The sequence below is a fragment of the Corvus moneduloides genome, chromosome 1, assembly GCF_009650955.1.
Source record: "Corvus moneduloides isolate bCorMon1 chromosome 1, bCorMon1.pri, whole genome shotgun sequence".
NCBI lineage: Eukaryota > Metazoa > Chordata > Aves > Passeriformes > Corvidae > Corvus > Corvus moneduloides.
The window spans coordinates 155,082,252-155,108,352 of record NC_045476.1 but is presented as its reverse complement, the minus strand read 5'-3'; the positions used below and the strand labels follow the sequence as shown (position 1 = coordinate 155,108,352).

The following is a 26,101-nucleotide window of genomic DNA, read 5'->3' as shown; positions in this document are numbered from 1 at the left end:
CACATGAATGTCTGATATGGAATTAGAGGATATTTATTAATCTTGCTGTACACTACTATTTTGCATGTTGCAAGTATAGATCAGGGAAACCCCACTGATTTCAGGCCTACACTGGCGCTTACCAAAGCAAGATCTACCTCAACCTGCCATACTTCTGAAGGACATACCAAAGAGCCACATGGCAAATAGTTCCAGGACCTATAAAAACACCAAGTGTTTTAATTTCTCTGGAGTATTCTGAAGTTACTGTGCAGTGTGATATGCATTGATGGATTATTATTTAGTCAGCATTATATCAGAACTACTTGCTTGTTTCTCCTCAAATGTTTTTTGTCCTGGCACTCAATACAAATGCATTACTTGGAGTAGTAGAGTTCTACTTGAATTAGTATTTCCACTGATCCTCGTGCATACTGATGGCACAAAGTCCCACATATAAATGACTGAAATGAACATATAGAAAGAGTAAAAAAGCCTACTGTCCCTCCAGATAAATATTCAAGTAACAGAAAAAAATGAGTAAATAAAACGAAGTTCTCTAATTTTAAAGCTTCACTAAGCTTCATTTTTCTCCTTTCTCCTCAATATCCTAACTTCAAAATGAAAGCATCTCATTAAAAAAAATTAACACTGTGATGTTCTCCCTTTCCTTTTTCTTTGATTTTTTCTCCTTGCACTGTTCTTCACCTGTTTTCTGGTGACCATACTTAAAATTTTAACTGTAAGATCATGGCAAAAGAATGGAATACCTGTATCCTCTGACTTCTAAATCTTTCTGAACAGCAGGCAACAGATATAATGGCAAGTAAACTTGTACTTAGCTGTCCTTGTATTTTCAGTGCTTAGATTTGCAAAATAGTTTGTATTATTACACCAGGAAAGAAGTGAATGAAAGCTCTAAGTGAAGTCACTGGTGTTTTATTACCAGAAAGTAAATTTCTCATAGGGTATAATCCATCTATTTAACATTTCCCCGTTTTGGATACAGTCAAGGTTTGGTATCTATCCCTATGCTTCTCACTCATCTGAAATTTATAAAACATTTCTAATGAGTTCAAGTATGGTCACAAGACATGAGATTTTATAAGTTTCCCTGTTGCATAACTGGATTACCATAGAGTCAAGAAATATAGGAACTGACTGAATTGAACTAAACTCCATTGAGGGAGAACGTCTCTATAAGCCAGGGTATGGAGCTGAAACAGAAACAATGAGCAAGAACTTGGTCACAGATTTATTTCGCTTGAAAAATTCCCACCATCTGAGCAAAGTCCTAAGGTTTTTCACCACCTTTCCAAGAGAAACAAAGGAGAAAAAAATTAATATATTTTAAGATGGCATTTTATTAGATATTGTGATTGAATGCAACATCAAGGGAACAGAAGCAGCATCTAGAAGCTCCTTCCTGACCTGTATATTCATATGAACAGTAAAAATGCCATGCTCGCAGCCATCAACGTGCTCAGTTAAAAGAGAATTATCCCATGGCGGTACTGTAACAATAAATTAACCTAAGTATTATCCCTAAGTGTATAATAATCATAAAAAATTATTTTCATGTAACACTCCATTTCCTTTCTAGATTTTATAGACTCGGTGCTGAACTGAAAGCCAGGCTGATATAAAACCAAGAATTACATCCTGAAAAGACTTTTGCAATGGAATAAAATGTAGATCTTTTAAAAATATATGTATAGATTAGATGACAGACGTAGAGATAAGATCTTATCCTCAAGCATCTGCTGATTAGAAGGGCAAATATTTCTAACAGAAGAGACCTACATCTGGTGCTCTTTCTGATTTAGGTATGTCCTCCCTCAGCTGAGTGCTTTACCATAGGGCTAAAGGGTCAGTGTCTCTCAGTATTTCCTTCTGCAGTTGTTGCCATTTTTATGTACAGTTAAATACACTGTGGACAGAGAGAGAGGGAGACTGATTCCAGAGTTACAGGTTAATCACTTAGTAGGCCAAGAGTCAGTCAAGTTCTGATTTTAAATCACCATGACTGAAACTCAGGTCTCTTATACTCCAGGTTACTCATAATAGAGAAGCAGTTGGGGAGGGGTGTCATGATTCCTCTTTCATTTTAACTCTGAATTACATGTCAGAGCGCTAAATGCCAAAGCAAGAAACTTCTTATTTTGATCAATCACATTAGAAAGGCAATCATTTCATCAAAGAAACCCTCGCCAGGTCTACTGGTAATTGCCGTTCTTCATTAATCCACTAACACAATTATTGCTAATGCAAGCTTCTGTATTTACAACATAGCCAATTTTTACCCTGGAAAAGTCATTCCAGATTGCAGAAGGAAAGTTCTGATAGTTTCATTCATTCTGGAGTTGGTCTTTCTTCACAAACTAGCAAGGACACTAGCTGTGATGGTAATTCTGCACTTTGGATATAGTTCTTAGGTACCATTACAGCTCCCATTGCTATACCACATGAGCATCCCATTTATCTAGTTTGTTTCTCTACCTGATCTTTCCAAAAACTCTGTGAAATAGAGTAACTTTAATTCATTCCATTGTCAGGCCCTCATCTCTTAATCCTTCAAAACTACAAGTGGGCAAATCCTGAACAAATCAACTAGTTCCTTCCAGGAAATACCCAGACAGGACAGTCCCAAAAGGAAAAGCCATGCCAAGTTTCTCTTCTCAGGATAGTCCTGAAGCCCTACCGAAAAGTCAGCTCTCATTCACAAAAATGCCTCTTGACATACCCATTCCACTCCTCTGGGGATGCAGTCTGTCCCCTCAGCATCATGCCATAAAAACATTACTGTGGCACACTAAAACACACTTAGGTTATTATCTACAGTTCTTCGAACTGAAAAAACCACAAAAATGTAATAATGATATTTTAGTGCCACAAGAGAAGCAGGGTAATTGAATGTCTAGCACTCAATTGGACATGGCTGCTTTGCTCCATAAGGTACCAGCCCAGAGCAGCACTGATATGAGCTAGTCCAGGTCTCTTCTTGCACAGTCCACAAACACAATATACACAGAATTGAATTCAAGACATGGGTGTAAGGGCCAGACCCACAAAGTTTTTAGGCACCTAACTCCCAGTGACCTGTTCTGAAACTAAATACTTGATCTAAGATGACAAGAGGGTAACAAAGTGAAGACCTAAACCGAGGTCGCCTAAACTTCAATTGACCTTCCTAAGTGCCGGATCCTCTTTCATTTCTTTACTAGTCAAGGGGCTGTCTGTAAGGAATTTTATGAAAATGAAAAGTGCACATCCCACACAGACCACTGAACTGTTATAACACCAATCCCACTTTCAGCTGGAATTTTCAACTCTTGTGCTGAAGTTGTTTTCTCATAGTTAGTCAGTAAGAGGATTTAAATTTTTTTTACATTTAAAATATAAGGAAAAATACACTAATGTTATTTTTCTCTGCCATCAGAGCTGTGTAGAGACAAAAATAGGCCGACTAAGAAGTCAGCTACAACCGAAGAGAAACCCAGATCTGCAAATCCGTTACGTGAGTCCACAAAAGTAACTTCAACTATTTCCTCAAATTTCACCACTGCTGTGTGGTGAGAAGCAAAATTAACTTGCTTATCTCAGTGTGATGTTTTGAGGATTAATTGGATGAAGCTTGTCAAGCATTATAATACACAGTATCTTACTGCAGCATGTTTTCTCATCCTAATAAAACCAAATCAAAGACCTTAGTCTTTCCTGGAACCTATGATAGACAGTTTTAAAAATTTAAAGATAATTCCTTTCACAGTGTCATTTTTTCTATCCCAAACTGTATCTAAAATGACATTTTTTCACATCATTATTTCTCAGCATATGCATAGCTTAAAATACATGTATCAACAGGGCATATGGCATCTACTTGAACATTAAATTTAAAATCTTCTCCTTTCAAAATATTTGCTTATTGGTAACGACTGTAAATCCATCCTAGCCAAATGATACATACTTTTTCCTTTCAGACTCAGAGACTTTTTTTTTCTTCGGTGGAGAAGGCAAGAAAGATCCTTACAACTGCAGTGTAGCTACTTTCCTAACTACATGACAGTGACTGGTTTCCTGTAACAAAAAATTGCCTAAACTACTATTGAGTCTCAAAATTATTTGTCCCCCATTAAAAAGTATTATCTTTCCTACATTTGCCAAATTCAAACTGTTTGGAACAACCAGCAATACTGTCATTCACCCAGATCTTAGCACTTTCCACAAAATCACTACTGAAGCGTGCATCTGTTGTGTGTTTGCAGAACCTGCAGTTATCAAGGATTCCAAAGTGCATGTTATCAGCTGCTACAAAAGGACTATGAAATCTGTCATTCTTTGTGCACCAAACGTGACACTAAATAACCCTCGACAAATACAGCAGTGGTAGCTAGGGTCACAGGAGTAGAGATCAAACCTCCTGATTAGTTCTCCATAGAGAGTATCACAAATTTAAACTGATAAAGGAAGAATAAAGACAGGTCTTAGTTTGATTCTGTGAAGACAAAATTCTCATACTTTCTGCCAGAAGACAGATGCCTTTGATATGTGTATATGTATGTGTGTATAAATATATATATATATTCTGGCATGAAATAAAAAGACTCAGTAATACAACTTCAAACAGAAGGTAGGATTTTAAACTTACAGAAGATACAAAATGCAAAGTTACAATTCCTGCAGTAATCATAATTTAGTTCCTATGGGCTCACTCTAGCAAGGCTCTGTACTGTGGTTATGCTCCAATAAGGAAGTGAAACATGCCAGCAATCTCACTAATTTCAAAGGATCTACTCATAAAATTTAATTTAAGCAACTTAAGCTAAGCATTTCACTTAATCAAAAGGAGACCACTAAGCACTTTGCAGATCCAGGACCATTATGTCTAAGGACAGCATCAGTCATGTAGTGTTAAGGGCACAAAAAATTTTCCTTACCACACATGCAATCATTTAGAACTTTCTGGTGTTACCACATTTAGTGAATACCCCTCCAAGCACTCACTTATTTGGAAAAGATAATGTAGCCACTTGGGGGTACAAGAAATGGTTAAAAAAAGGAAAAATTAATCAACACTCTCTTCTACTGCTTACAGTCTGAGAAGGTTTGAGTAGAAAAATGAAAATGTTTTCCATTAAAAATAAGAAGTGGGAATTTACGAAACTAAGATAGTTCTGAAAACAGACTTCAGAAAAATCACTTGCTATTCACATAAAACCTGTCTGACAGTGTTTTGACACATATCAGAGGTGAAGATTTTTCATCACTGCACAAACTCCAGCTAAAGTAGCTGCATAATAAAGGCTCACAGATCTACAGAAAATGCCTGAAAACTGTCTGAAAGACGAGCAGAACAGAAACTGCTCTGAGGCATGATCTCATCGTTACTGCCAGGGAGATGAACTTGCCCAATTTCACTTCTGCACCTTGACTGCTGCTGAAGTTCAAAGCTAAGAAGGTCTCCTTCCCACATAACTGCCAAGAGAAGACAAGCTGAAGGTGATACAGCACCATTCTCCTCTTCTCCTCCCCAACTATTAGAGCTACCTATGGCACTGCCTGTCACCTGTCAGGGGACAGGGAACAACCATGCAGCTTCCTTTCATCACTGTGGAAGCAAATATCAAAATAGAAAATATATTAGCTTAATTGTCTGTTAAAATAAGGTTGTATTTAACTGCTACACACTTTGCACCATACCTAGAAACTGTGTTAAGAAATTTTTCTCCTTCAAATCCTAGTTAATTACTAAGTAGTAAGACAATGTGAGAATATAATATTTCCTTGTTCTGCTATTCTAGAATAGAAATGTCAAACTCTGCATAAAAGATAAATGATCATTAATGGTAACTCATCCTGGAAGTCAAATCATTTTAGTATCTACCCTGTCTGCTCCTTTAAGATAGAAAAGATTGGAACAAAAGAAAAAAAAAAACAAAAAAACCCCCCAACAACGGAAAGCCTGGCAGGAGTTTTTTGCGTTTTATTTAATTGAGCAATAAAACCGAATTCCAGAAAAGAGCTAAAAACTCAACCACAGCTGTATATGTGCTCTTGAAACAGGCCAGGAATTGTGAACTAAGTTGCGCCTGGCAAGACTAATAGTTGAAAACAAAGTATTAACCAGTAGCTGTTGATGAAGTTATTGATACATGTAACTCACATCTAGCAGTTCTAAGTGTGTCCCAAAATCCACAGACACATTATAATATGCTGTTAAGATGAGGCCAGAATTGTAGGACTCATTTTGAAATCACAACTCATACAGGAGAAGATAAGAATGCACAGATTGGCTTAAGCATGAATGCTGAATATTTAACAGCATGACCTTAATTTCTTCTTACAAAACAACTCCACCAAAAACACACAGTATGTCTTAAGGTAAATCACCAGCTTATGGAAACTAGTAATGTCTTTTACAGATTTTATGAATCTTCAGTTCAGCTGGTATTGCAGCTCTGGAATTTCTGCCTTGGAGTCCAATCTTCCTTCACAGTAACACCATTTTCTTTCTACATGGCATATCACAGAATCACAGAATTAGGTTGGAAAAGACCTCTGAGATCATCCAGTCCAACCTGTGGCTGAACACCACCTTGTCAACTAGACCATGGCACTGAGCCACATCCAGTCTTTCCTTAAACACGTCCAGGGACAGGGACTCTGCCACCTCCCTGGGCAGTCCAGTCCAGCATCTAATTACTCCTTCCGTGAAGAAACTCCTCCTAATGTCCAATATAAACATTCCCTAGCACACCTTAAAACTATATGTGGTACTTTAGATAATATTGACAGTGCTCAACTATACATCCAGGCATAATAATTTAGTGTGTAGAGCCCATCAGTGAGAAGAGGCTTTTTACACCAGATGGAGTACAGTTGTCACTTCAGTCTCTCACAAAGCTGTTAAGACCAGAGGCCCTCTAAGCATCCCTGTAAGAGTGTGGGTATCTGTCATTTTCAAGCTTGTGAATATATCTGTGATATTCATTTCCACAGGTATTTTTAAGGGCTAGATATGAGTGACAAAAACACACAAAAGGAGAGAGGGAGGATTAGGGCAATGGCAAGAAGATGACATAACAATATAAATAGATATAATAAATAGAGATATAATAATAATAATAAATAATAGATATAATAAATAGATATCATAAATAGAGAAACGGCACAGTCTTACAGTTGCCAGGTCACTGTATCATAGAGAAGCAAATTTTAAGTATGTGAATATAAACAGACTCCACTGATCTTCAGCTACCCATTATTACTCATTAATTTCTAGAAGCTTTCCTAGTAAAAGAGCCTTTTGAAGAGGAAGGGAAATAGGAAAATAACTTTATATTGGATCAATAGATTATTTAGGCAGGAAACACAACAGTAATGCAAGTTTAAGGCAGCAAAATTGTGCTAACTTTCAAAAATTTAACTTTGAATCTACCTGCAGACCTGAGGTGGCACTTAGTTATCCATTTCCAAAGAAGGTGGCTGCACCAGCCTGTTCACTTGTGTGCATGTTCATTGTATCACATCCAGGACTGTTTGTGAAAGCAAAGTAACAATTTTCCATTCAACCTTTAAATTGCAATAAATATGGCAATGGGAGTAAATGGGATGGATTTATTTCATCAAAACCAACACGAATTCTTCAAATGTCAAGCTGACCCATCTGACCAAAAGTCCTTGCAGTGAACAAAGCAGTCCACACAACAGCCTCATGCATTTCATTTTGGGCACAGTTTGACCTCTATGCACAACAAAAAGTCAAGAGGTTAGTAAGACAAATCTGGATTTCAGGCAGCAGTAGCACAATGATGCCCCCATATTTTTTTAAGAATAATTTTTATTGTGTTTATTTAATTCAGGGTTTTTTCAACAGGTCTGCCAGTTAAAACTTAGTCCCATAGCTTGAACTGAATGTATCACTAGAGCAACACCCCTTCCTCAGGCAATTACAGGGTGGAAAGTAAATCCAAAGTCAGTTATCAAGATTTTTATCTTCTTAGTTACAAACACCTGGAAATTAGAAATTACAACATAATGGTGGGGCAGTAATAATTTTATGGTTATGTAGGGAGTGAAAATTACACTGTTTTGTGGTCTGCAACTCGGTATGTTCATTCTTAGAGTAGTGCCAAGAGCTCTGTCAAACTCAGAGATCAGTGCTAAAACCCATAAAGATGGGAAACAAATATATTAAGCCTTCAAGCTCTAATCCTAGTGAGTCCTGAGATACCAGACCTGAAATTCACCTTGGCAAGCATGTCCTCACACTCCATAAATCTCTATAGGGAAGCAATCCAAAGTGCAGTGGGAAAATTCTTTCCACCAGTTTCCTTGGGTTTTGGATAGGACTCCAAAAAAACGCAAAACTCAAGGAGAGCTACAGGAAAGCACCCAGAATATCATTTTCCAATGGTAAAAATCATTAATCTATGACTCCTGAAGTTCCTGAGATACCAGTTTACGTTGAAATCAAAATGCAGGATGGGAGGGAATAGGTACAGGGGTCAAGGGACAGCAAGCAGAACAATATGATTTCAGAACATAATCATGATAGGGGAAGAGCAACACAAATAGTGTCAGAGCCCATGACCTTTCCCAGCACCAGTAATCAGAGCAATATTTTAATGGCTGCTATATGTGTGGGGCAATAAAAGCAGACAATTTTGTTGTGTTGCATAAATAAGCAAACTGTTTACTCTCCAACTTTCCTGGTAATTTAAGCGCAAATAACATAAAATTTTAACACTTGAAAAATTACGTGAATTAAAAAACCCAGATTTTAGTAATCTGCAGTGTTACACGGTGCGTGCACAGAAGCTGTAAACCAGAGAACACGTACAGTAAGCATTTTCCAACAATACAGTTCTACGATTAAAGCAAAGGTCTTCTTAGAGTTGCAACACATCCTAAATTGTGAAACAGGAGCAATTTGTTTAAGTGACAAATGAAAACAGCTTACCTAATCCTTTTAGAAGATCCTATCAATTAATAAAATAAATGCAAAAGGTCTTCAAATGAAAAAGCCCACTTTACAAAAAAAAGATGTGATTTTCATGATATTTGTATTCCAACTCAGCAGAAGCTGTGGGAGTCTAAATAAAACTACCAAAGTAATTACACTGGCTTTTTTTCTACACAGATATCAATTTAAATAAGTTTTTAAGAACACTAACATCAGTTTGAGCCGTAAGTGGCAGTTCTATATTTCAGAGCAGTCACATCTTACCATTTAGCATTCAAAGGATCTTTTTTTAAAAATTGGACTTACACTGTTTTTTCATCTCCTTAAGCTGATCCTTAAAATACATATACTTTTCATTCCTTTGTAAATCTGAGTCACTGTTTTTGCTCTCCATTTCAAGGAATTTTTCTTGGGCCAAGTTTTCTAAATCTGGTAAATTTTCTGGTTTTTCTCGTTTTACCTGTAAGGAAGAAGAAATAGAATGTATTCATTATGACACATTTTACTACAAAGCAAAATACATCAAGCAAAAATTCCTTAGCATAATCTCAGTTTCTTTTGACTACAGTTAGGCTTCCTGCTCTGAAGCTATAACCTCCAAATAATTATTCATTTCAGTAAAAGTAACTATGAAATGTAGATATTAACTTCTCAGTGTCATTCAGCTCATTTTCTGGGTATTTCTGACACTAATAAAAGGGAAAACTGAACCTTGCAGTGAAATTTCCCTCCGCAAGTGGTGAAGGTAAACATGTTAACAAGAACCAGCATAACACTGAATGTGAATGAAACCAAAGAATACAACTGTGTCCAGAAACTGAGAAGATAACAGAAAATCTGAAATAACTTTTGCTAAGAGTGCTATAAAAACCTCCACACTCTCATCACTTTGCAATCAGGTTTACAGAAGCCTATAATCTACATGCAAGATTAGTGTGATAACACCAGCAAAAACAGTATAGCTAATGTGAAAGGAAACCACCTCAATTTATTTGTGCTGTGTGAACAAGAAGCACTACGCCATACAAGCAGGCAAAAATGCAGTTTCTTGAAAAGCACTTACTTACAGCAATTACATCTGGAAAGATCTGAAAAATAAATACCTAGAAAAGGGAAGTCATCATATAGACAATATTAAGATATTCTAAGAATGCAGAAAGCACTTTAGGAACACCCTAAAAACAATAATTGGAGTTTTCTGCATCTCAAGGCAACAGTAAATTCTAGGGAAGTGTATCTTTGACGGGTCTTCATAAGAACTAGCTTACAGGTGGTGGGAACTATGGTGTGCAATGAGGATCAGCAACAGCACAAAGTCAGAAAGAAGGTGGACATCTGTCAAATCCTTAATGCTAAGCATTTTCTGAACAAGAAAAAGGCCATTTCTATCCCAAAAATATGTCAAAACATGACAATCGGAAAAAAAGGAGGTAAGCACCATTTCCACTAAGCCACTCTACCACACACACTAAATTCTGCCCCTCACCAGATCATGCTACTATTCATTGTGAAAGACAGGAAAAAAAGGAGCCTACTGAGAAGAAAAACAGTTCACTTCATCAAATCATTTACAGGTTTAAAAGTTTACAGAGACTTTGGCAATCCTACAGAATATATTTTATTTCAGGAGCCAAAGAAATAATAAATGTTCATGTGAAAATGGACTTTGCAGATACGTAAAATGCAAAAAAACCTTTACTATCCCTTAAGCAAAGCTAAGTAATCCATAGAACTATTACTTCTTCCAAGAGCAAAGCCAGTTTACCACATTTACTTTAGGCAGATGCAAGTTGTGGCAAGAAGAAAAATAAGAAAAAAACATGCACTGCCAGGTGATAGCATGAAGTTTTCAAAGGCCCCTGGAGATAAAAGATCAACTACCACAACATCCAGCTGTAAATGGGAAAGACTCAGGAATACCTTGGTACCAAAGGAGTACAGTGACTATGAAAGACCAACAGCATGTCATCAGAGATGCTTAGACTGCTGCATAAAGCCAGGCAGGAGTGTAGAGTCCTTATTCTATGAAACCTGACCAAAGGAGCAAAGGAAAACAGAGCATCCTGTGCCCAGTGCAGTGAGGACAATCGTACACACTCAAATGGTTTGCCTGTGCCAGTATCACAGTACACTGCTGCAACAGAAAGCCTATCACAACCCCAACCAGCGTAATTCAGTACTCAGCTGGAGAAGAAACTTGACCATCAAGTGTACGCAAGCACAAGAAGGCAGTTACTAAATCAAAATTCATTTAAAATCCAAGACATGATAAAAAAATGCTTTGATCTGGACCCATGTAGTGCAAACATATTCCTTTCTGCAACATCAGGCTGTTTTTACAGACATTCTCTCTTTAACATAAAAATAGTGTGTAGACACACACAAGAATAGTCCAAATAACAACACACCACTAAGATCTGCCCTCATCACAAATGAGAGTACTAGAATCCACATAGAAGATCCAGCTGTGTATACTAAAAATAACCCTGAAATGCTTCTAAGTTGCTGATTCTGACACAAAGAGTAAAATACATTATGTGAACATTCATCACAGGCAGCCATCAGCAGCAAAGACAATGTCAATAATCTTTTCCTCTCCACAGGGACCACATTACGTGATGATGTAAGTTACATCAGGATCTCTTTATCTTTTTCTTGACTCATGGAAGATTTGAGTACAGATATGCATCAACATAGCATCTTCAATCATACCATCAGACTGAGAGGTGAAAAGAAGGGCACAGTCAATGTTAGTTCAAACAGGGGTGCTCTCAACTCCAACTTCCAGAATTAAAAGACTTTACACATATGAGCAGAAAAAAAGGCAGGAACTGTAACTTACAGCGTTATGCTCCCCGAAAGGACACGTTTGAGAAGCTGCATTACATCACTCTGCGCTGGTGTCACCTCACCTCAAGCCCTGTGTGCAGTTTTGGGCACCACAATGTAAGAAAGACATAAATCTATTAGCTAGCACCCAAAGGGGGGCCACAAATATGGTAAACAGTTTAGAGGAGGAACCGTATGAGAAATGGCCGAGGTCAGCCCAGAGAAGAGGAGACTGAGGGGAGACCCCATTGCAGTGGGCAACTTCCTCATGAGGGGAAGTGGAGGGGCAAGTACCGACCTCTGCTCTTTGGTGACCAGCAGTAGGACCCAAAGGAACAACATGAAGCTCTGTCAGGGGGATTTAGGTTGGATATTAGGAGAAGTTTCCTCACCCAGAGGCTGGCTGGGCACCGGAACAGGCTCCCCAGGGAAGTGGTCACAGCATCAAGCCTGACAGAGTTCAAGAAGTGTTTGAACAATGCTCTCAGACACATGGTCAGCTTCTTGGGGGTGTCCTGTGCAGGGCCAGGAGCTGGGCTCCATTAACCTTGTGGCTCTCTTCTAGCTCAGGATACTCTTGTGATTCTATGATATGCACACAAATAAACTTTGTCTGTGCCACTTTGGAGCTACAAAAATTTGCATGAAGACATCTTACTAACCTCAAGAGAATGCTTATATAAAATCCTCCCTCAGCTACCTACCTGTAATCACACAACTTGCTGCCACAGGTCTATCAAAGTAAGAGCTAGCCTGCTATTTGCTAAGGGCAACATGAACAATTCCACCAGCTATCAAGAGAAAAAAAAAAGTCATTCACACCAGCTATATTCCCAATAGCCATACATTATTACATTGTGAGGACAGCCCAGCAATGCAGCACATATGACAAAGGCTCAGACAACCATCTAATACAGAAACCTGAAGAGTCAGATGTGAGAGATGCTCAAAGAATGCACTTTCTTGTAGTTTAACTTCTTTCATGTTTACCATTTAAATTCAGTTTCTGTTCACCTCCACATGATTGCTTTCATTAAAATGATTAGTAGAGACACCATTCCTGACCACACTCAATACTTTACCACACATATGCTATTACTGAAATGCCAGATAGACCTTCTGGAAGGTCAGGACATCACAGGTGAATAATAAGGCATGTCTACCTACTGTAATAACAAACAAATACATTTTGCTGTGCACAAGCAATTTCTTTTTGGTGCTGCATACCCTATGCCTTGAAGAGGGTTGAGAATGGTCTAACACAACAACATAAATGAAAACAAATGAAAGAAAATGTCCCATCAGTCCTAGGTCCTCACAATGCAACAGAATTACAACATCTTATACACTGCATCAGCACAACACCTTTACAGGTACATTACAGTTTTCTTTAGTTCTCGCCACCTACCCACTCCTACTCTACAGATTCTTGATGAATGTAGGAATGATGAGATCAGCATAACAAAATGTATGAGGACAACACAAACAGGGTATGGCTATGGGACAAGGCAAAATTATCAGTATTCAGGGCACCAAGTTGGGGTCATGATCCTTTTTGGTCTCAGCAGCATGTCAGATAAATGCTTACCAGCAGACCTGAAGTCACTGGCATGTTCAATTCCTCAGAAAAAGTTACTTCACATGAGAACCATGAAAGACATGTTAAGCAAACAACTGTTCATTTAGCAGCACTGTCAGCCAAAACCAGCATGCTAAGTAACACCTTGCAGTCATTAGTCAATCCATTGAGAGCTACATTGATTTTGAAATGGGGTGGAGGCATACACACCCTACAAAGCATCCTGGAAATTACATGTAACGATGAACTGGGAGTGTTCAGGACATACGGTGAAAAGAAGTATCAGTCACAACAGCTTGTTTACAGCAATAGAAAAAGCAAAAGCATCTGCTGTGCCATACCAGTAAAGAACCACATGGGTATTTACATGGGAGCTAAGCAGTAAGAACATATATGTTATATATAACATACATATACATACATGATCTACCAGCAGTCCTGATAGCAAAACACATTTGCAAACACTAAACACACAATTGTTCAGAAAAACGTAGCTGTGGTTTAACTACTGAAAGATACATTTACTCACGACCTCACACCATACCACCTGGTCAGAGCGATATGTGCAAAGGGGTTTCTGTGCTGGTCACTTCATGACAGGTCTTCTGCCAATAACTGTCTGTAAGGATACGTCTTCCTCTCATGGATTCTTCCACTGCGAGTGTGTCTATTCTATGCTTAAACTGTTAAAACTATGCCTCTAAAAATCAGACTTTTTGAAAGGCCAGCTTGCAGAGCCGAAGGGAACAGTAAACACAGGGTATTCTAAAGGACAGTCCAGGGAATTTTTATTTCATCAATTACCATAACCACCAAATCAGAAATAAATTATTCTGTTCCAGACCATTCTCAGATCAAGTAAGGTCAAAGGTACCATAGACTAAAATTGGACCAGTTTGCAGTATCAGTCTCCATACAGTAAGGGATCGGCGTCTAAAAAGTTACTAATTAGCACAACCCTGCATGTTGCACTGCAGCATTTAATAATTGTCCTGCCCAGACCCAAAACACTTCACAAACATTAAAGAATTTAGCCTCAAATACCCATTGTGACATGTAATCTGTATTTTACAAATGGAAAGACTGTGGAATTAAGAGATTAATAACTTGGCCTAAGGTTGCACAAGGAGACTGCGGCAGAACCAAGAATATATAAATCCCAGTTCTGTGCTTGGAGCACAAAGCCATCCTTTTACCTTCTCCTTTAGCTGAGGGAAAGTTCAAATTAACACGTGCATTTGGTTCACTCTCTATAAAGAAGCCTGAAACAGCTTGTGGCTGCTTGGCAAACCTTGTGATAAAAGAGCAGTATTTTGCCTGTCACAGAAATGCTCCACTGGTCTTTGCATTGCAGTGGTTCAGCATGTGACACTCCATGGTTATTTTTCAGCCTTTTTGTTCTTCTCTCTCTAGTTCAGAAGTCCTTTAGGCTGCATGTTTTTATCCTGTCACTGTTCTGAGGTACTCTTTCTCAGGGCTATCCTTTATGTCCCCGGTATTTGGGAGTTTGCCAGTACCATCCATTTTATTTCTCAGAAATTTCTTGCCATGCCTGAACCATGTTGCAGTTTCTTCATATCTGTGATACAATCTACAAAAGAACTATCTTTTCAAAGAATTCAGAATTCTCACCATAATCTTCCAAACCATGCATTATTTGTTCCCTGTAATTTAATTCCTGCAAAATATGGACTTCTGAAGTTTAATTTATGGATATTACTGACATTTGAGTTTTGTGAGGTATAAAAACATTCCTGCTTACTAATGAACTTTTAAAATACCAAGTCAGCTGACAGGGCAGAATTTCTTCATTTTCCAAATTCTTTGTTGTTTCATTTATGAAAGGGAGGGTGATTAGTCACTCAGTGCTACAAAGCCCAGAGGTATGTAGTTATTTAGGTATTTATATTCTTTTGGGACAGCACAAAAAAGGATATAGTGATGTTTCCACCTAACTCCAAAGTCATAGTAATTTAGACTGTATTTACACTACAGCCATGTGCCTCTCTGCATGTGGTTATGAAACACTGACAGCAGCTGCATCTTTTGAAGAAAAACTTCTTATAGCTCCTGCTGGGACAGAATTTCTTACCCTTATGAATTTGATATTGTAAAGGAACTCAGTCAAGATTTTTCAGACAGCCAATTTCAGGTCCTTCAGGATTAGGTAAGCCAGCCAACTGCATCCTACAAAGACCCAGGTCAGAACCTATGAACCTCACATTTTCTGAACTGGCATCACTTTAAAATGTCTGAACCAGACACAGGCATATCTAAATCGGCTTATTTCAGAGAACAGATGCAAGAATCAGCTGGCTACAACACTAAATATGGACATTGTCAAAACAGCCCCTCTGAGCATCTTGTATCACAGGGAAAATAACTATTCTTCCTTTATTTATCTCAGCTATGCAACAAAAGCAAACAGAAATGCATGTCACCTTTCCCTCTTGTTTAACAATTCCGACATCCCATTATTTCATCCTTACCTCACTAAATAATTTATTATTACAAATATGCAGCCTTTCAACACACATATTTATTTTACCTCAGGGTAAGTCAAAGTTTGCTGTGATTATTTATTATAACCAATTTTTTTTTTCACTGAGAGGGAAAATAACATGGGAGCTAAGTAAATTTGTGGGTTGAGTCACCCATACACTTGGTGAATCATGTGAGAACCAACTCAAAGTGAGTCACCACTGTAACTGAATCAGGCTGCAAAATTTCAGCTCAACCTAAACAGTCATTTATTATTCTTCAATGGCTGGATTCAAACCCTTAGCAAATATCAGATCATTTGTTGATGCACAAATAAAAACACTGCATTTGGAAACATCTGCAAGTACAGTCAAAAAGGATATCATCATTCAGCAGCAGGAGCTGCAGTAGTTTGAACACAGCTCAGCTGCAGCCAGGATTGCCTAAGGGCCCACATCTGATTCAGGAGATTCAACACCTCTGTACATCATGGCTGCAGGGCTGGGACTCTGGTTGAGCAACACCTTTGCAGACTATTGTGAAATACCAAGAGAGGCAGACTTGTAAGGGCTGACCCACACTTATGACACATACTGCCTATTAAACCGGGCCAGCACAACAGAAAATCACTGTCAGCATGTTTCAAATATCCCCAAACTCTGCTAGAGTAACAGTGTGAAGGTGAGGCAGGGTTGCCATGGCTCCAAAACAGCACATCAATGCAGTGGTTGTAGCTAGGGTGTCCCCATAATAAAATTTCCTGTACCTTCCACAGTTTCCTTTCCCTACTTTAAACACAGCTGCACATGTTCAACCCTTAAAAAGAAAGCAAGCATGGAGGGACACACACTGCCTCCAGGTACAGCGGGGTGTATCCAAGCGAGCTCTCACAACTCCTGGCACTCAACAGTCATTTCAGTGAGGCTATTAATGGACTTTGGCCACCCTGGCTGCTTTCTGTCTCCTATTTAGAAAGGAACCATATATATAGGGTAGGATTAATGTAAATGAGCACCAGGGGAAGAAACAAAACTGCCTGTGTGCCTGCAAAGTTTAGAGCCTGAACAGCATCTCTTGGCATTCCCATATGTTAGAAGTTTCACCTCAAGCAAAATGCTCTACCCTACACACATTTTAACAGAAAAAAAACCCACCCCTGTTTGTATTTTTCCCAATTACCGACTATGGTAGAGAGAAGATGAACATCCTTTTGTTTCTTTCCAAGACCCCTGTGCAATGCTTTTCAAAGTGCAAAAGGGTAAAAATAAGCAACTAAAGGGAATCTTACTGAAATACCAGTATTAAAACTACCTGTTACCAATAATGTAAAAATGGCTCACAAAAACAGCAGTAAATGTGAGGATTAAAGGCGAGGTTTTCCCAAGGTACCAAAGTGAAGAAAGCTCATGGATATTTAGTACCTTAATCCTTTCAGCATTTCTGAAAGCCTGTTGTTTGCTGTAAGGGTTGGACTGAATATTCTTAATGACTTCAACAAAACAGAAGTCTGTCTCCATCTTGTTTTCTGATTTTTTTTCAGCATATGAAGTATGAATTTGGAAAAGCAAAAACTTCTACAGTATTATGGTTCAAGGCATGGTGAAGGAGCAAGCCTATCTTCTCCTCATACCTAAAAGTTCCACCATAAACAGAGTTTATATGAAAGTTAATTTTGGTGCACTAGAGATACACAGCATCTTGCTCTAAGTAGTTTTGCCTGAGCACAAGGCATGTAACAGCAAAACCAACTTATAACTTTATTCTTATAAAACTGTTGCTTTGTTTTAACAGCGTGTTAGAAACCGTGAGGCAAATGGTGCATCTCTTTTGGCAAGGTTGATTCAGCAAATGCATCAGGCTGTTGAACCAGTTTACCAAGCCGCTGATTAATTTGCATTATTTAGCAAATATATTAACATGGATATTAGAGCTATTTTTCTTTTTTTTAATATCCCACTCAAACTGATGGGAATTTAGACATTGATTTCAGTGGGAGCAGAAGAAGGCCCTAAGGTGATTTCGGATTAACAACCTGTTGACTCTTGTATGGCTCTGCTTGCTTGACTAAGATCACTATACCCCATGTTTTCTACAGTATGGAAATAAAGGGCTAAATCCTAAAACAAGTACAGTTCAGTGTTATCTTCAAAAGCTCCTACAAAACACTGATTTATGCCAGCTGTGAAGCTTACTCCTGTATAAATACAAAGTGTGACTTATCCTTTGAAAACCTTCATACAGCAATCATTGTTAAAATCTGTTGGTTTTTCCAGAGGAACGTTTTCCGTATTCTTTGGGTATACCTCCAGTGAAAGTCAGGCAGGCTTTTTCAATTTTTAACCTGCTTGGATTTTTTTCATTCATTTGATGAAATTCTTGTCCTTAAAAAGTTCTTCAGCACTGACAGCATTTCTTCTTCATACTCTCCAAAACAGCAATGTGAGTCATGTCATCATTTTTCATTAGGAGTAAATGTAACCTTTACACTTTCAGGAAACAGCAATAAGATATCTTAAGTACAGACTCATGCTTCATTCAAATTGACATTAGTTGAAAAACACAAATCCTGGAAGAAACTTGCAGCCTAGACTCACCAAATTAATATATCTTTATTAATATACAGATCAGGATGGCAGTAATTCCGTCAGGGTGAGAGCTCCACCTTTAACACAGAACAGTGAATTCAGTGATAGCACAGCGCTGAGCTAAGCAAAACAAACAAAAAACCCAACCAGTGAAACTGTACTAAGCTCCCCAATTTCCTTATAAACTGGGAATACCTACCTTACTTATACTGCAGTGGGTACAAACACCTCACTTGTCCCAGTCTGTGCCTGGTGGCAGAATTGCCTTTTATTTTGCGCTTTACTGCAAATGCCACAGAGACAAGTCTCTCCTTTGACCCTTTCTACATATCACATTCTTCCATCCATATTAATGATGTTTACTTATCCAGTTTCCTATTGGGACAGCCCTCAAAGGAGTTATTAGCCATAAATCCCAGGTCCTACTTCCAGGCTTATCCTTCTTGATTTACCAGTTCTGGCTGATAGTTTGTGCCTCTTCCCTTGTCTTGCCAAATGCTACGTGCTCTCCTAGTACATGCTCAAGTGATTCTTTTGCCTTGCACTGCACACTCTGAAACAGTAATATACCCTTTTTGCAACACAGGTGTCACAGGATATCTCAGTTCCCTAACTTTCACAGGTTCCCTGCAGGCTGACGGAGAAGGATGTTTTCAACTGCAATTCTTTTCCTCCTCTTTGCTTATAGGTCCCATCTTCGTTAGTAATGCAGTTTCAGCAAAGCTTCAGAAAAAGAACTGGATCAGAAAACGAGCATTTCAACTTAGCCTTTGCTCCTAGTATGCTAGATGAAGTTGCTGCTCCTCTGTACTTACCAGTTTTTGCAAAGATAACATGCTCTGTGACAGCCTAGATTAATCTTGTTTACATTACCACCTTATGCATCCTTCCCATTGACCTTCCAAAATCCTTGGAGTCTATCCACACCTTTCCTGTTATCTATCACAGCATCAAGAGGCTGGTTCTTGCCATCAGATAACTGATGATGCCAGTCTCTGTCACTCTACCTGTCTGATTTTCAAAACAAACATATTTTCACTCTCTCTCTTCTCTCTCTCCTGGTCCTACTGCTGTGAGAAAGCTCCTAACATACATTTGGGAATATATCTTTAAATCCTTCTTCAAAATCCTTGTTTTACACCATTTTCCTTTATTATGATGCCAACAAATGCTTTCACAACTGTCTGATTGTTTCTGTGCCAGCTGTGTGTCCTGCACAACTCAGACCAACTTCCTGATTCCAGTGCATCCCTTTTGTACAGAGCCTTACAAAACTGGGTCCTCAGAACTCTGACAAAACCTGAGCAGCTTTTTTGTTACAGGTCATTACATTAGAACTTGCATCTTAGTTCAAAACCACCTTGCTCCATACTCTCCACAATAAAGGAAACCTGAAGAACTGTGAACAGTGTAAGAAACTGCAATTAAGCACAATCCTAGCAATAGCAATACCTAACTGTAAAGTGGACTGGATTAAATCTAGTAGCTGACTCTAGAATAGGAAGCACACAAGAAGAGATTTTAAAAATTCAGGAATATTTGGTTTGCAACTCTATTGCAATTCATACACTATGCCTTTTTAAAAAGCTAAATGCAAACTATCAATGCAGGTTTAAAATTATGACTAGAAATTAAATCATATTCCAACTCTTCAGCATGTATAGACTCCCCCATTACACACCAGCCCTTGATTTTATTGTTGGAAGTAATTAAAATGCAACTTTAATTTTTAAATAGTTCATATTTAAAATAAAATTTTCTGTAAATGAGACTGTGTGACTGCAGTAGCAATTTACTCATGTCTTCAAAATATGACAGCAGGGTGAGAAGAAACAGGAAAAAAAGAGAGTCGTCATCTGCAGTTCTAAGGCTGAAGGAGTCTGCATGGCAATAGGAAAAACAGGTGCACGAATCAGAACAACTCCTAAGTGGAGTACTCTTCAGATACACTGTTAAAGTGCTGTTTGTAAAAGCAAAATAAATTAAAAAGCTTAGCCTCGAATTTATATACCCTTTTCTTAATATTGATTTGGCTGACAAGAAAAGGTGTTAAGAGTAGAAATCTTATTTGTCTCTCCAAGAACTTACACAGGAAGCCTCACCACTATGAGTTTGGACATAATACTGAAAAAAAAATCAGTACTTTTTTGACTATCAAAAACATTCTCATTATGCTGTCTGATAATCACAGAAATTTTATGCTGTCCATGATTAGAAACTGTCATTTACCGCAGGATTTAAAAGCATAAAAAAGTAATTGTCTTCTAAACTTATCACTCTGTGCCTGCAGGTATTTCCTTTCTGTTATTTTTAAACTCAATAAATAGATTTTTTTTCTTATTCCTCAGTTTCTGCAACACTATCACAGTTGTCCCCCAAGTTCTTTCAGGCTGCTAGCATAAGCCCTATGCCAGCCAACCTCTCCTGCCATTTGAACTTCTCCCTACATCTTCCTTAATTTATAGCCCTCTCATATTTAGGTTTTGAACTCGTTCTTCTGCTTTCTCATATAACTTCGGTTTCCCAATTTAGCTTCTTCTGAAGCTCATCTCATCACCATACATCACAATTTTTAGTACTGCACTTTCCTTCTTATAACCCTTATCAAACTTGCTTCTCCTTCATTTCTCTGACTCACTGTATATCACATGCTAAACTGATTCCTTATTACTAGCCTATGGGATGCCTCCATTCATCCTTTTATATATTACATTCTCACCGAACACCTGTTGAGTCACTGGCAAAAGGTTTAGGGAGCAGATGCAGATGCAGGTTGCCTCCCCTGCACACAGGGGCTAGCAGTCTTGAAGGAACAGCAAGTTCCACTGACCTCTTCATGGGGTCTTGTAGTGCTTTCTTTCCCAAGTGCACCCACTGGTACGTAGGATTATTTTGCCCTGAGTGCTTCTGTTGCAGCTTCCTCACTGTTGGTGACCTCCTTAACTTCACCTCATTATGAAGTGAAAATACACCATTCAAAGTGGAACAGTATAACTCAGTGTAAGTAATTAACCTTGTAATTGCACCTCACACTTCAACAGGGATCTTCCTTATGAGTACATGTCACAACAAAATACTTGATTTGATTCTACTCAGTAGTTATTCGCAATCAGATAAAATTTCAGCTACATCTCAGCCAATCACCTTCTATTTTGATCAGTTCCTGTAGTTTAACTATTATCAATTCCTATCATAGAATCATTACATTTGGAAAAGACCTCTGAGATCATCAAGTCCAACTCCTGACAATCACCACCATGTCAACTAGACCATGGCACTAAGTGCCACATCCAGTCATTTCTTGAACTCTCCCAGGGATGGTGACTCCATTGCCTCCTTGGGCAGCCCATTCCAACGCTTAACCACCATTTCAGTGAAGAGATTCTTCCTGATATCCAACCTGAACCTCCCGTGGCACAGTCTGTAGCCTTTTTCTCTCATCTAATCACTGGTTTCCTGGGACAAGAGGCTGACCCCCACCTGGCTACAACCTCCTTTCAGGGAGTTGTAGAGAGTGATAAGGTTCCCCCCGAGCCTCCTTTTCTCCAGGCTAAACATCTCCAGCTCCCTCAGACACTCATCATATGACTGACTCTCTAGATCCTTCACCAGCTCCATTGTCCTTCTCTAGACTCGCTCCAGCACCTCAATGTCCTTCCTGAATGGAGGGACCTAGAACTGGACACAGTACTTGAGGTGCGGCCTCACCAGTGCAGGGGGACAATCCCATTCCCCTTAGTTTTTGTCTTCTGCTGTGCCATATAGAGTCATTATAGTATTTCTTGCTTCGTGAATTTCTCTTCTTCCCCAACCTCAGCAGCCCATTTCCTTGTTCACGGGATTTTAGTTTTGACTGGAGACACAGATCATCTCTGAAAAATATAAGGCAGTTGATATATGACCTTGTTTGTCAAGTTCATGACAGAATCCCTGTGATGAGCAATGAGGAATCTCATCTTGTTATATAAAATACTACATGCAAAAGAACCCAAGAAGAACAGGACAAACAACTCCCTGAGGAAGTTATGGATTGCAATCAGTAAACAAATGGATCATTAACTGGTCATTGTTTTGCATGGCAAAGTAAGACATGCCTACTGCAATGCTGGGTAACAAATCTGCAGAGGAAAAAAAAGAACACCCTATTCACTGGCAGAAGAAAAAAAAAAAAACCTCTTTTGCAGAGTCACTAACTCAAAATGGAATAATTAAACTCCCACTTCAGAAGCTGACACTTTGAAGTGGAACTGCAGATCTCTATTTGCATATTAGGAACGCTTGTGTCGATTTCCATGCTCCATCTGGGCAAGAGATTGCAGATGAGGATGACAAGGCTCTGAATTAGGACAAATTAAATGGATGCGGACTCATGAAATCCTGTAGAGATAATTATCAGTCTCAAGATGATGTAATTAGTATATTAGCATGGTTTCCTCCTTTAGCAATAAATACATTTTAACAATATGTAATGTCTTTATGTCTGCTATTTAATATGTCAGCCTTGCTTAAAATCCTTTGCATCCTTCTGTTTGGTCTGTCCGCACTATTTTAACTCCCTACGCTGTCGCAGACAACTAGATACACAAAAAGACTAAGTTGTAGCAAAGATGCAAATTGTAGCACTGAAGCTTTAGAGATCTGGCTATCCAAAGTAATCCCCTCCCTAAATGAGACTTTCAGACCTTGTATAAAAAGGATGGAGAAAGCCAGTGTAAAAAACCAGGAATCACAAGAGCCAGCTATCGAAGCAAACTGTCTAAGAGACAGGAAGTTCTATTCCTCTAATGGCAATGGGTGCCTCCTCCACAAACCCTTTCCTTTAGTTAGTTGCTTAAGTCAAGCAAATCCTGGCTCATAAACAATGATGAGAGAAATCCACATACTATCAGATTTAATATCTCAGTGGTTAAAACAGTCATCAGTAAGGTGAGTGACCCGTTTTCAAATCTCTGCTCATCCCATATTAGTTGTCCTAGCCCATAGGCTATTGGGTATTCAGGAGTAAGACATCTCAATCTCTCCTGTTTGAAGTTGTTCCACTTTGTATAACTAATTAAAAGATAATTGCAGCAAGTATTTGAACCTGACTCTCCCACATCCCAGGTTATTGCCTAACCATTCAGCTGTGGATTCAGTTTCTCATTTTGTTTCTTATATCATGTAAGCACTTTGGAAAATTCTGCTCTCTGTATTTTACATACAAATGTTTACAGAGCAGAAAGTTATTTTCATTTCAGAATTACCACTACAAATATCTCCCATTCTTCTCCTGTACAGTCCCAGCTCTCTTGCTCAGTGGTGAAAACTAGGTGGTTTGTTTTTGTTTGGTGGTGGTGGGTGTTCTTTTTCAAACCCTTTCTCACCATACAACCCCGTTGTGCAAGTACAAAACCAACTTTTTCTGTGGTTCTTAGCTTTGATTCTTTGCTTGAAGAAGGCAATGAGAAGCCCCAAGCAGTATTCATAGATAGCAGAATAAAAGGATATTGGTATTTCACAATGATTGATGATTGCTCCCTGGAGTCTAAAATATGGTATGGGCTGCAGCAAGCACATGACGTGATGAGTAGCTCTCTGCCCTAAAGAGCTCATAGGGTAAATGATGGACCTGGCACACAAGCAAAGACACAGTATCAACCACACATTGGGAGAAACACAGATACAAATCCAGCATAATGATACACAAGTGAAAGCTTGCAAGGTGTTTCAAAGTAAGGAGAGCCTGGCAAAACAGGGACCTGTTCGAGGAATATAAGGGCATTGTGAGCTGATAAGAGAAAGACATCAGACTAGGGAAAAAGTACTTCAAGAAGCAGTGCACAAGACAAAGTAATTCAAGGAAGGCTGAGGCTGTTCAACTTGTCTACACAAGCAAGATGGGTACATTTATTTTGCAGTTATGCCAGTATAAAACTTGCAGATCCTTTTATTTTATTTCAGCTTACATGTCCTCTGTAAGAATTTAAGAAAACAAAATAAAGGAAAACCCTACCATTAAAAAAAAAAACAACAAACAAACAAAAAAAAAAGACAAACAAAATAAAAAAAAAAAAACCAAACAACAAACCAAGACTGCAGAGAACACTGATATAACTATTTTAATTCTGTTACTGGCAAAACCTCCCCTAGAAACAAAGCCTGAGTTTCAAAATGTGAAGTAACTATAGTCTGAGATGAGGGAAAATTTTAGAAATGTTGGGTGAACACTGAGTTAGGAAAAACTAAGAGTGCAACACCAGTATTGTGAAATGTTAAATGCAACAACATTACACAGCAAGTAGATGAAGAACAGATCTGAGAAAAAAAAAAAACAAAAAAGCCAACAAAATTCTGACTGTGCAAGGACATGCTGGCTCATTTATGGCTTCCCAAAATATTTCTGCGATACAGCATCCTGTTAGTTTTCAGCTCACAGGAGTTCTTCCCCTTAGCAGAGGCTTGTGGTGATACAGGCACAAACTCCTAGAACAAAATGTTAGTCTTTTACAATATTTAACTTTTGTAGAGATTTAAACCTTTAAATATGCCATTACAAAATTAAATGACTCAGTATAGATGTAATTCAGATGTACAAAAATGTATTAGTCATTCAATGAAAGAGGCACTGAGGTTTTACTAAAAATACTTTACAGAACAAAATAACAACAACTTTACTGAATGGTTGTTGTGAAAAGCACATAAAACTAAATCCTGTGTATATCACCCTAATTTGCCTATCCTGAAACTAGGACTGCTAGTTCTTGACCTGAAGCAGCATGGCAAACTCACATCCATCTTCCAACACCTGTCCTGAACAGCAGAGTAAGAGGAAGCAATGTTAGATGTGATCCCAAGGCAAACAAACTGGGGAGGTGTTACAGTGGGGATTACTGTAACACGCATATCAAACAAGGCGGCCCGTGGAAAAGAAATATATATAGGCTGATTCTTGATAGATGTTTCAGAGAGATGTTTATTTCTCCAGCTGCATGGCCGGGGCTCTGCTGAGGAACTGCTCAATCCCGGGACCCGAGCGTCCTTGCCCGCGCAGGGGAACACAAAACAATCAATGGGGAACGAGGCTGACCAGGGGCAGGGAAACCCCGTGTCTCCCCCCCAGGGCCCCTCTCCCAGGCAGGGGGAGGAGACCCCGACATTTCACCCGTTTTATTTTAATAAAAGGAGATTTAAAACTTAACATTGAAAACAAATGGATAAAAATAACAAGAACAGTTTTAAAACAAAACAAGCCACCCTCCTGAGTCTTTAAATGTCCAAACAGATTCTCTGGAACATCTTAAGGCTGACAGAAGGGAGACAGGACTCTCTGAGCATGCTTTGTGGGGAAACTGAGGCAGGAGAGGGTTTAATTTCTTCCCTCCCCCTTTTAATCCCCCCCTCAGCATCGGAGAGGAGTTGTAGAGAAAGGGAATTGTATAGGGAAGCCATGGGGTGAAAAACAGATTAGGAATAAACTGGGGATGGGGTGAACTTAGGAAAGGGTTCATATTGGGCATAGGGTAAAAGGGTAAAGTAGGTTGTGAGTAGGGAAATTGCTGGGATGGATATTGTTTATAATTTTGTGCATAACGGCTGCCTTTGACTGGAATATCCCCAGGCCCAGTAACATTCGCTGCTTGTAAACCCTTCTTTCCTTGCACTATATCAAATTGCACAACTTCCCCATCTCCTACACCTTGCAGG

At 38.7% G+C, this 26,101-nt stretch overlaps 1 protein-coding gene across 1 annotated transcript in view; it reads right to left on the bottom strand.

Annotated features, from left to right (window-relative positions):
• NSMCE2 (NSE2 (MMS21) homolog, SMC5-SMC6 complex SUMO ligase) overlaps positions 1–26,101 on the bottom strand; it is a 132,900-nt gene that overhangs the window by 58,966 nt on the left and 47,833 nt on the right. The window contains exon 4 of the mRNA XM_032133170.1: positions 9,251–9,404. Coding sequence (XP_031989061.1) covers positions 9,251–9,404 — 154 coding nt within the window. The remainder of the gene's footprint in view (positions 1–9,250; positions 9,405–26,101) is intronic.